The sequence below is a fragment of the Porites lutea genome (genome assembly GCF_958299795.1).
Source record: "Porites lutea chromosome 5 unlocalized genomic scaffold, jaPorLute2.1 SUPER_5_unloc_1, whole genome shotgun sequence".
Taxonomy (NCBI): domain Eukaryota; kingdom Metazoa; phylum Cnidaria; class Anthozoa; order Scleractinia; family Poritidae; genus Porites; species Porites lutea.
The window spans coordinates 22,501-33,535 of record NW_027332288.1 but is presented as its reverse complement, the minus strand read 5'-3'; the positions used below and the strand labels follow the sequence as shown (position 1 = coordinate 33,535).

Below are 11,035 nucleotides of genomic sequence, written 5' to 3'. Positions count from 1 at the left end.
GCTTATGTCGACCAGCTAACTAATGGTCCCTACATCAAAGCTGAGGACGCCGAGTCACTGGAGGGTTTCTCAATTCTTCTGTCAAGTTGCACAAATACACTGAAGGCTATCGGATACTTAAACAAGATTGAAGGTCCAGACAACATGAGAAAGATTATCTAAAGACTGCCACATAAACTGCAGAGTAGCTGGCGGGACAATGCTGATCGTATCCTCAATGCGGACAAGAGAGAAGTTTGTATCGAAGACATTGCGTCATTTGTTGAAGAGAAGTCACGTGCCCTAAGTAATCAAATCTTCGGAAAACTTCCTTTCTTGGCTAAGGATAAGAACAAGAGCCAGACGCGAGGGACGAAATCAAAACCTGAGGGTTCTGGGCCTGGTCCTAGAGAGCTTAGTAACTTCTCCACTTCATCTCAGAAGAGTCCCATGGATCAAAACAAGTCTCAGGAGAAGAAGTCTGAAGATCTCTCGAAAAGGAATTGTTTGTTTTGCCGTCAGATCCATAATCTCCTAGACTGTCCTGCGTTTGCTAAAATTCCCGTCCGTGAGCGTCACGACTTTGTAATGAAGCAAAGACTCTGTTTCTCGTGTTTGAGAGGGGGTCATCAATCAAGGGGATGCTACAAGAAGAAGCCGTGTTCACACTGTAACGGAAGACATGCTTCGCCTATGCACTCTGATTCTTCAGAAGATAAACACGAGCAGCCGACACCTGAGAATGCGAGTCAACAACCTGCTAGAGCAAGAGAGAAGGAAGATCAGAACAGATTCCTGCAAGGTGCTAACCAGAAGAGTTTATTAAGTGACCAGTCAAAAGGCGTAGAGCGAGTCTGCAATTTGACGACCACAGTGGGTCCTGCGACTGCTTTGCCAATCGTACCAGTAAAGGTCAGAGCACAAGGAAGTCCTTTTTGCATCGAGACTTACGCCCTCCTGGATACGGGTTCTAATTCCACTTTCTGCTCTAACATGCTTTTGGATCGTCTTGGCGTTAAAGGCAAGCATTTGAAGTTGAAGTTAACTACGATGGGTACGGCAGAGGAGGTTGATAGCGTCGTGGCCAGCGATTTGGTGGTGTCGGACTTGGATGAAAATGTTGTTGTCCCATTAAGGGAGGTTTATTCCAGACCTACTACGCCTGTGTCTAAGGATGAAGTCCCCAAACAGTAAGATGTAGATAGATGGCCACACCTTAGAGGCTTCGTCTACCTAACTGAGCTGAACTCTCAAGTTGATCTATTAATTGGGTCAGATGTTCCAGAAGCTTTACAACCGAAAGAAGTTATCCCAGCTGTCGGAGGACGCCCCTACGCTAGTAAAGTGGAGTTCGGTTGGGTAGTAAATGGCCCAACAGGAAGAAAGCCAAGATATGTCCCTTCTGCTTGTTACCTCACCAAGTCTATTGAGGTCCATTCTATGTGCGTGGCGTGTGCTGACTTTGCGGATGCGTGTTTAAATGACGGCACAGGAATGTCTCGTGAAGATCTGAAGTTCATGAACATTGTGGAAGACTCTGTTATGCAGTGTGAGGATGGCCATTACCAAGTTCGTTTGCCCTTTCGCAATCCAAGTTTGACGTTGCCTGCTAATAGATGTCAAGCCGAGCGCAGAGCCCTCTCCCTGAAACGTAAATTCCTTAAGGATGCCAGATTTCAGGAAGACTACGTTGCATCTCTTGAAAGCGTAATCCAAGAAGGTTTCGCTGAAAAGGTCCCCTCTGAAGATCTGTGCAGAGCTGACGGAAAGGTCTGGTATATTCCACACCATGGGGTGTACCACAGCAAGAAACCTGAGAAGATAAGGGTCGTCTTTGATTGTTTCGCTCAGTTCCAAGGGATGTCTTTGAATAGCGAATTGTTGCAGGGTCCTGATTTGACCAACAACCTGGTTGGAATACTGCTTCGTTTCCGACAAGACCCAGTGGCTTTAATGGGAGACGTACAATCTATGTTTCACCAAGTGCGTGTTCCTGTGGAGGATCGTGACTTTCTGCGGTTTCTCTGGTGGCCCGTTGGTAATCTCGCTAACGGTTTGGAAGAGTACCGAATGACCGTGCATCTTTTCGGTACAGTTTCGTCGCCTAGTTGTGTTAATTTTGCCATGCGTCGAAATGCTGAAGATCACCAGCACGAGTTTTCGCCTGAAGTCGTTTCTACTGTTCTGAAGAACTTCTACGTCGACGACTGCTTGAAATCTCTACTTTCCAGTCATGAAGCAATTAAGCACTTTTGTGATCTGCGCAACCTGATGAATAAAGGAGGTTTTAACTTCACGAAATGGGTCAGCAATGATCGCCTGGTATTATAGGCCATATCTGTCGAAGATAGAGCGAAAGGAACTAAAGAGCTTGACCTAACCTGTGATGTGCTCCCAGTAGAGAGGGCCTTGGGTGAGTCATGGTTCGTGGAGGCTGACCAGTTTGGCTTTAAGGTGTTCATTAAAGATAGGCCGTTTACTAGGCGTGGCATACTTTCAGCGGTCAGTTCGTTAGATGATCCTCTGGGTATGGCAGTTCCTTTCATTCTTCCTGCAAAGCTTCTCTTACAGGATTTGTGCAGACGGGGTTTAGGGTGGGACGACGAGGTCCCAGATCTTCACTTGACCCGCTGGCGCGCGTGGGTAGACGACCTACCGAAGATTTCCCGAATTGCCATTGAAAGGTGCGTCAAACCTGTCAAGTCCTCGGATATCCCTTCATGTCAGATCCATCATTTCTGCGACGCCTCTCAGGTGGCCTATGGCGCCGTATCGTATCTTCGCTTAGTTGACATGCAAGGTCGGATATTCCGTTCATTCCTCATTGGCAAGTCCCGCCTGGCTCCCTTGAAGGTAACTACCATCCCCAGATTGGAATTGACGGCTGCTACCTTATCAGTTCAGCTGAACAAGGTTTTGACGAAGGAGTTGCAGATACCCATCGATAAAGTGACCTTTTGGACAGATAGCATGACCGTCATACGATACATCGCGAATGAGTCGAAGCGTTTCCATACCTACGTTGCAAGCCGCGTTGCCTTCATCAGAGAGGAATCCAGCCCGTCCCAATGGAGATACATCGACAGCAAATCCAATCCCGCTGATGAAGCCTCGCGGGGCGTTACGGCAGACGTGTTTGTTCGTAATGGCCGTTGGTTAAAGGGGCCGGTTTTTCTTTTAACAACTGAGTCTGGGTGGGCGGACCATGTCCAAGAAAGCGCAGAGCTGGCCGAGAATGATCCGGAAATCAAGAAAGAGCCAAAATCATTCGCTGTATCCGTCAGCGAAGTTTATGCAAGCGTTATCCGTATCGTGAAACGTTTTAGCTCCTGGATGAAGTTATTGAAATTTATTGCAGTGTCTTCGCTGCCAGAGAAGATTTCGATTAATCCCTGGCCCGAATAATCACGGAAATGTTGGTCCCCTCAGCCTGGAGCCAATGTCTTGTCAAGACTTAGACTTCGCAGAAAGAGAACTAATTATGTTTGACTAGAGGAATGCATTTCCTGAGGAAATTGAAACCATCAAAAAAGGAGGCAATGGTACGAATTTCACGGGAGCTGAAAAGGAACTTCGCGTTATGATCTCAAGGTTGGAATCAGGCCAAGATTCACGACACCCTTCTACAGAAAGGTATTAAATGGGCCTTCAATCCTCCAGCGGCTTCCCACTACGGTGGAGTCTGGGAAAGACTTATCAGATCCACTCGCAAGATTCTTGGAGCTTTGACCAAGGAGCAAGTCCTTGACGACGAGTGTCTTCAAACCTTGTTGTGTGAAGCTGAGAGTATCATTAATGGAAGGTCGCTGACCAAGGTCTCCGACGATCCTAACGATTTGGAGCCTCTTACGCCAAATCACCTCCTACTACTTCGCCAAAACGAGTCTCTACCACCAGGGCTGTTTGAAAAGAACGACACTTATTTCAGGAGAAGATGGCGTCAAGTGCAGTATTTGGCAAATGTGTTTTGGGGTCGCTGGAAACGAGAATACCTTTCTTCGTTGCAGGAGCGCCCGAAATGGTTTCGACCGAGAAGAAACTTCACTGTTGGAGACAAAGTTATCGTTGATGAATCGACGCCCAGGAACGTGTGGCCGATTGGTCGAATCACAGAAGTGTTCCCAGATAGAGATGGTTTCGTGCAGCGCGTAAGAGTCAAAACCAAGACCTCTACTTTGGAGCGACCCATTACGAAGTTATGTTTGCTGGAATCAATTGAACATTGAAAGTGTCTTGTTTTCCCGGATTTGTTCAAGAGACTTTGCGTGACTTTCACTGAGCTTACGAGATGTTCTATCAAGTTTGAACAATGAAGCCTGTTGGGGCACTTAGGCCTTCGTGACACTATTTCTCGCTTAAGGAGTTTGGCGTTAAAGAAGATTATTGTTTTCCATAGATAATTTTTTGTGCTAGTTCCTGCCTCCTTTTCTTCTATGATATTAGGTAAATACAAGCGATTTGTATTTAGGGGCCGGAATGTAAGCGCCAGGAATGTTTTCTGCTATCTTTATAGTATTTTTATGTTCGCCGCGTTCTTAGTTATTTTCGTGTTCGCGCCTTTTGTCCTGTTAATTGGTTCATTAGTTTTTCATTGTCCGCGTAGCTTTGTCCTTCGTGTTAGGATTTTTCTGCATATCGTATATTTAGCTTTTATTGTAATTTTTCGCGTCAGTTCTTCGTTTAGCTGCGCTTGGTCCAGTTTACAGTTTAATGTTTGGGTTTTTGCTCGTCCTAGTTTTTCGTCCTTATCTCGCTATCGTCTTGTAAGTATCTCGTTTGTTTCGTTCGCATTTCTAGATTGCCTTACTGCTTTCGTTCAGTTTGTAGGTTGTTTTATCTTGACTTTGTATTTGTTTCATTGTTATTTTTCAGTACCGCTGTACTTCGCTATACTTTGTTATACTTCACATCGGTTCACTTGTTTCCCTGCACCAGTTGTAGAAGTTCTAGAATAAAGTTTGTGTGTTAAAAACTATAGCGCGTAAAGGTTGCGACTATACCTTCATCGGGGCTTAACTTTATCTTGTCTCTTTTAATTACTTTTCTAGTTTATTGTAATAATTTTTGCTTTTTTTGGTAAGTATTTGTCGTCTTCTGGATACTAATTACTTGGTTTTCCTGCAATTAGCGTTTTTACGCTAATTGCCTCTTTTTCTTATAATTAGGGTCTTACTACCACTAATTGTTCCTTTCCTTTTTCAATTAGTGTTTCCGACACTAATTGTCCTCCTTCTTACAATTGGTGTCTCTTCGTCACCAGTTGTTATATTTTCCTTTTGTTGTGTCGATTAACGTCTTTCGACTCCAATCTGCTTTTTGCGCTTTGCTGTTTTTTACTTTTTCGCTTTTCGCTTTTTGCTTTTTGCCTTTTTGCTTCTTCGCTTTTGTTATTATGCGCCTACCAAGAACTATTAGTTTGCAGGTCAGCCGCAAGCTGGCTGACAAAACCAAAGACCAGATGATGACCGAAGTTCTTCGGGTTTTCGCCGGCCTTGACGTCAACGCTGTCCAGGTTGCGTACGAGGTCAATCGTGTCGCCTTCGCCTCTCCGGAGCACTTTCGGGCGGCCAAAACGTTTTCGGGAAACGGCATCTTTTCGTTTTATGGTGCTCTATCCTGGGGGGCGGCCCCCCTATTACGCGCGTGCACGTTTTCGATTTTCCTTTCGAGGAGGACAACACGATCCTTGGAGGTTGCTTTCGAGGCCTGTGGTGCAGTCAAGTCTATCAAAAAGCAGACTTTTCTTTCCAATCAAATCATCTTTGATGGTACCAGGCTTGTCGATGTTGCCTTATCTGGGGTACAGGGCCACAGGTCGGCAAACTGCCCCAACAAGGACAAGTGCAGAAAGTGTGGGAGTTAAAACCGGACACTTTGCTCGGAATTGTACCTTTCACGGGCCAGCGGGAGACTCTGCGGATTTTCCGCCCCTGGCCTCATCTTCGCAGTGTGCGGATGCCAGTGTCTATCGTGATTCTTCTGACTCTCAGTTTCTTAAGGATAACGAGGTCGATCTACTGCAGAGTCAGTCGATTCTGCAGGACTTAGTCCCTGTCAGCGGCGATTCTTCTGATGCAGAGTCCATCCAAAAGTCCTCTAAAAGAGTCGGAGAAGACAAGGGCTCATCTGCCAAAAGGAGTAATTCTGCTCCAAGCCCTACTTTCAATATTTGTTTTACCAATAGCTAAAGGTTTAACTGTCTTGTTGCCAATTCTGCTGAATTAGATGGAATTACTAGTAAGGGAAATAATGAAAGTACTGCAGTACGTAATATTAGGAATGAGAAATTAAACGTTATTAATGATAATACTAGTGCAAATAGTACTGAAACATCAAATGAAGTTATTAATAACAGTAGTGCAAATAGTGCTGAAAGAGTAAATGAAGTAATAAATAATAGTACTGAAAGATCAAATGAAAGAAATGAAAGTAGTGGAGGCTTGAATGAGGTTAATGCTATCAACCCTAGTATTGCGGTTGTTGAAAATGTTGTTGAGATGGAGTATGTTGATGTAATAATGGTTGGTGCTGATGCGGCCATTAGTGGACGGGCTTTAATTGAGGTCATCGATGAGAGTCAGGTAGACCTCAGTTCTGATGGAATAGAGTCTTTTGAGGACTCTTCTTCCTCTTCGTCACTCCCCCTATCTTCTCCGATCCTCCCCCCGACTTTACTGATGCTATGGATGAGAGCGACAGTCCCCACCCCCCTCAGGATACGTCCTCTCCTCCTCCTCCTCCCCCTCCTTCTGGTCAAGTTGGGTCTCGCTATGAGGGGCGTAGCCTTTGCGCTAAAGCTAAAGGTTCGCGTGGGACTGCTAGTGTTCGTCTGTTCCCGCTTCTCAAGCCTCTGTCAGGCAAACACGTTTTGCCGCAAGTTGTTGCTAGCAAACCAAAAGGGTCTGGTCTTCGCCGTAGTGCTTCCCTTGCGGAGCTTGATCTGTAGTTCTCCCCCCCCCCCCCCCTCAACAGTTGCATTCAATTTTTTAACACTCAATGATAATGGGATCCGTGATCCCATTAAGCGTACTTGTTTATTGCAGTGGCTGAGCCACTTGTCATGTGATTTCGTGTGTGTCCAAGAGACTCATGTTACTGATACTGCTGAGGCCGCTTCATGGTTCTCCTCTTCTGATTTTCTCACTGTTACGGTCTCTGGTAAAGCTCACTCTCGTGGCCAGGCACTTCTGTACCGCCCCAGCGTTTCTTTTGTCAACTCCTGGATTGAACTTGAGGGACGTTTTCTGATGGCCGAATTCAGCAGCAGGTATTACGTCTTCAGGATTGCATCTGTCTATGCGCCTAACCGGAACCCTGAGCGCGACGAATTCTTTACCTCATGTTTGGAATTTACTGATCCATCTGTTCCCTCGATACTAGGTGGTGACTTTAATGCTATTTTTGACAGAGCCAGAGATCGTCGGGGCTCTGACCCTGCTGTCACCGTCCGTGATAGCTTTGTCTCACTAAAGCTACATTTCCGGGAGTTCTGTGTATTGGATGTTTGGCGCCATCTCCATCCCGATCTTCGCGCTTATACCTGGCTGAAACCCGATGGTTCCTTGTCCTCCCACATCGACCTTATTGGCTTCCCGTCTACCAGGCTTCATCTTGTGTCTTCCTGTTCTATTGTTCCATGTCCTTTCTCTGATCAGGATGCCGTTTTTCTCGGCTTCTCTATCGCTGAATCTTTTCCTCGTGGCCCTGGCAGATGGAAACTGAATGTTTCCATCCTCAGGGATCCTATCTTTCTACAAACTGTTAGCGACTTCTGACCTAGATGGAGGTCGCGTAAGCCGTCTTTTTTATCTCTTCAGGATTGGTGGGACCGAGGCAAGGAACATCTGAAAAGTCTTACGGTCCGCCATTGTAGTGGTGCTCATAATGAACGTTCTCTGTCGCGCTCTGTCCTTTCTGCCCTTGCTTGACACCTGAAGGGCAGAATTGATGATAGGGTTGTATCTGAGGGAGCGCGGGTTCGCTCCCGTGTCAAGTGGGCTGAAGAGTGTGAAACCTCTCTCGTTTCTTCTTAAGGCTAGAAAAGAAGCGCGGAACTGAAAGTTGGGTTTTCGCAATGCGTGTTTCCAATGGGGTGGTTTTAACGGATGTTGAGGGTATTTGCGAGTCCTGAGCATCTTTTTATCAAGACCTTTTTACGGCCTGCCCTGTCGATCTTGGGGTTCAGTCAGATCTTCTTGACTGTCTCAGTTTCTCTTTTTCTGTTGATGATGCCTGGCCTTTTGTTTTCGCCACCCTAGCTAACATGGGCTTTAGTGACAGCTTTATCCGGTGGGTCAGGCTTCGTTACACTGACGTTCGCAGCTCCGTCCTTGTCAATGGTTACACCTCTTGCCTTTTCAAGCCTTCCCGTGCCGTATCAGTGAGGTCGTTGGTGACTCTTTTCATTTCTGTCCTTCATAATGTGATTCGAGTGTGTCTCCCTCGGTCGCCTTTGTTGGCTGTACTGTGGTGTTCTTGGCTTTTTTTTTTTTGCTTGAGTGTGTGTGTCTTCCCTCTCTTTGCTCCCCCTCGGTCGCCTTCGTTGGTTTTACTACGGTTTTCTTGGGCTCTGACTTGGCTTTGCTTGAGTGTGCGTGTCTCCCTTCTCGCTTCTCCCCTCGGCCGCCTGTGTTGGTTTCACTATGGTTTCGTTTCTTCAGATAGGTTTGAGTGAGTGTGTTCTTTCCTTTTTGTCTTTTGTATATAGCCCTTTTATACTGTATATAGTCTTTAAGTAGTATTTTAACTAGTCGGGAGGCGAGGTTCGATTCCCTGGCGACGTTGGCGGGCTGGCTCCGTATGGAGGTGCCCCCTTCCATTTTGGCGGTCTTTTTACCCTGTAGATTACCCTAGTTTTTTTTTTGTCTGATCATTTTGTTCCCTTTGTTTTCATGGCTTTGGGGTATCGCACCGCGCCCCTTGGACCGCCAAAATACGAAAAAAAAACACACGGGTTTTCCCCGGTCACTGACCGACGGCTTTGTTATGCTGATGAGTCCAAGTAAGGGCGAAACAGCTGTCCATGGCTTCCACTGCCCGCGTGATATGGCCATGCGCATGCGTAAGGTAATGGCCAGGCCGTGGGTTGCACTCACCTAGGCAGTAAGGGGTTTTTGGGACACGAGTTTTCCCCGTTCGGGCTCCAACAGCAACGGCTTTGCCACGCTGCCACTGGCCGCGTGATATGGCTGTGCGCATGCCGTGGGTTGGTGTATGTGTGTCCCTTGCTTTAAGTTTGCACTATTTTCAATGCAATCGAATTAAGTTCAATCTATTTTTCATTAATTACTGTATTTCATGACATTTCTACACACATTCAACAGTGCGCGCTTATAGGTAAAATCTTTGTTCGTTGGCACTTAGCGATAGCTATAACTAGTAATATAGCGAGGTCGAAATACAAACATGCCATGTGTATTCTTTGTTCTATAAACCATCTATGCAAAATCATTTTCTATTGGTAGCAATCCTACCATTGGTACCAATGGACCATCGGTTTGACGAATCGTATCTGTTTGTGTATAGCGCGTTTTTACTTGGTGTAAAAGCGAACTTGTTTTGCATAGATGGCTTATAGAACGAATACACATGGCATGCTTGTATTTTGACCTCGCTATATTATAACTTTTGGCAATTACTATTAGCGCTAGTTCGACCTCGCTTTGTAACTATTAGCGCGTTTCTACTTTGTGTGAGGGAGAAATTGTTTTGCGTGGTTGGCTTATAGAACGAGGAATATTCATAATAGCTATTAGCGCGGTTCTACTTTGTTTGAGAGCGAAATTGTTTTGTGTGGTTCGCTTATAGAACGAGGAATATTCATAACAACTATTAGCGCGTTTCTACTTGGAGAAAAAGTGAACTTGTTTTGTATAGATGGCTGACAGAATGAAGAATTCTCATGACATGTTTGTATTTCGACCTGCTTTTGTTCACCAATAGAACCATTCTGAATGGCATCCTTTTCTATTGGTACCAATCGTAGCATTGGTACCAATGGACCATCGGTTTGACGAATCGTATCTGTTTGCGTATATTGGACATGTGTGAAATTTTATCATAACATATTGAGTAGTATAGGTTATTTCTTTAACACTTGGAGGATGTTTTACCCTTTTACTCTTTTATTAAGTTTATTCACATTCATTTGTAAATAGTTTCTGAAAAGCCCGTTGAGGATGTTACTATTAAAATTTTATCATTATTATTATAACTCCAGATACGTTTTAAGAGAAAATTCCTCGACGTCTTTGATCTTGAACTTGAATTTTTCAATTAACTTTTTCGGCATTTTCCTCATAGGAAATGGAATTAGAAGAAATGCGAGAAGTTCAGTTTGAGCTCCGAGAGGGACTACTCATCGCAAATTGGACTTCAAGGTGTCTAGGAAACTCCGCACTTCGTTATTTTCCATAGTGTCAAATTTCGACAGATCGATTATCGCGTCCATATGGGCTTGAATTATAAGACGCTTCTTGCCGAATCTTTTCTTTAGAAATTACACAGCCAACGAGTAGTAATCTTCAGTTAACTTATATCCTTGTATTGAGTCGGCAGCTGGACCCAAAAGAGACGATTATAAAAACGCGAGCTTCTGCACATCATGAAGCGATTGATTTTCATCTATTGCTGCTGTAAATTGGTCCCAAAACCTGACCCACTCAATCGGCGATTGACAAGTAAATTTTGGTAGGGGAATTTTTGGTAACTTTATATTTGCAGAATTTGTTTCGAGTCCTGAAGCGCCGTCATGAAGAGATTGTTTACAATCGGTGGTCTCTTGTTGTTGACAAAACGCCCTACATCTGCCTTGCGCGTCGATTATGTGGCATGTGATAAAATATGGACTGGACTGGATTGGTTAAACATGGACTGGATTGATAAAACATGGATTAATAAAAAATGGAGGGATAAAACATGGATTAATAAAACATGCAGTGATGAAACATGGAGCTTTTATGGGAGCGTACACTTCGGCGTCGTGGTTGTGGATTAGTTGAGAATGCGGAGGAATAGTAAAAAATATTTTTCCGGATGCCCTTCCATAAAAATACGT

General features: G+C 44.9%; 1 protein-coding gene across 1 annotated transcript; it reads left to right on the top strand.

Annotated features, from left to right (window-relative positions):
• Positions 1–429: 429 nt before the first annotated feature.
• On the top strand, positions 430–4,205 carry LOC140925362 (uncharacterized). The gene is made up of 4 exons (XM_073375344.1): positions 430–1,033; positions 1,256–2,263; positions 2,381–3,286; positions 3,571–4,205. Exons 1-4 carry the CDS (start codon positions 430–432, stop codon positions 4,203–4,205), a joined length of 3,153 nt encoding a protein of 1,050 aa, XP_073231445.1.
• The last annotated feature ends 6,830 nt before the right edge of the window (positions 4,206–11,035 follow it).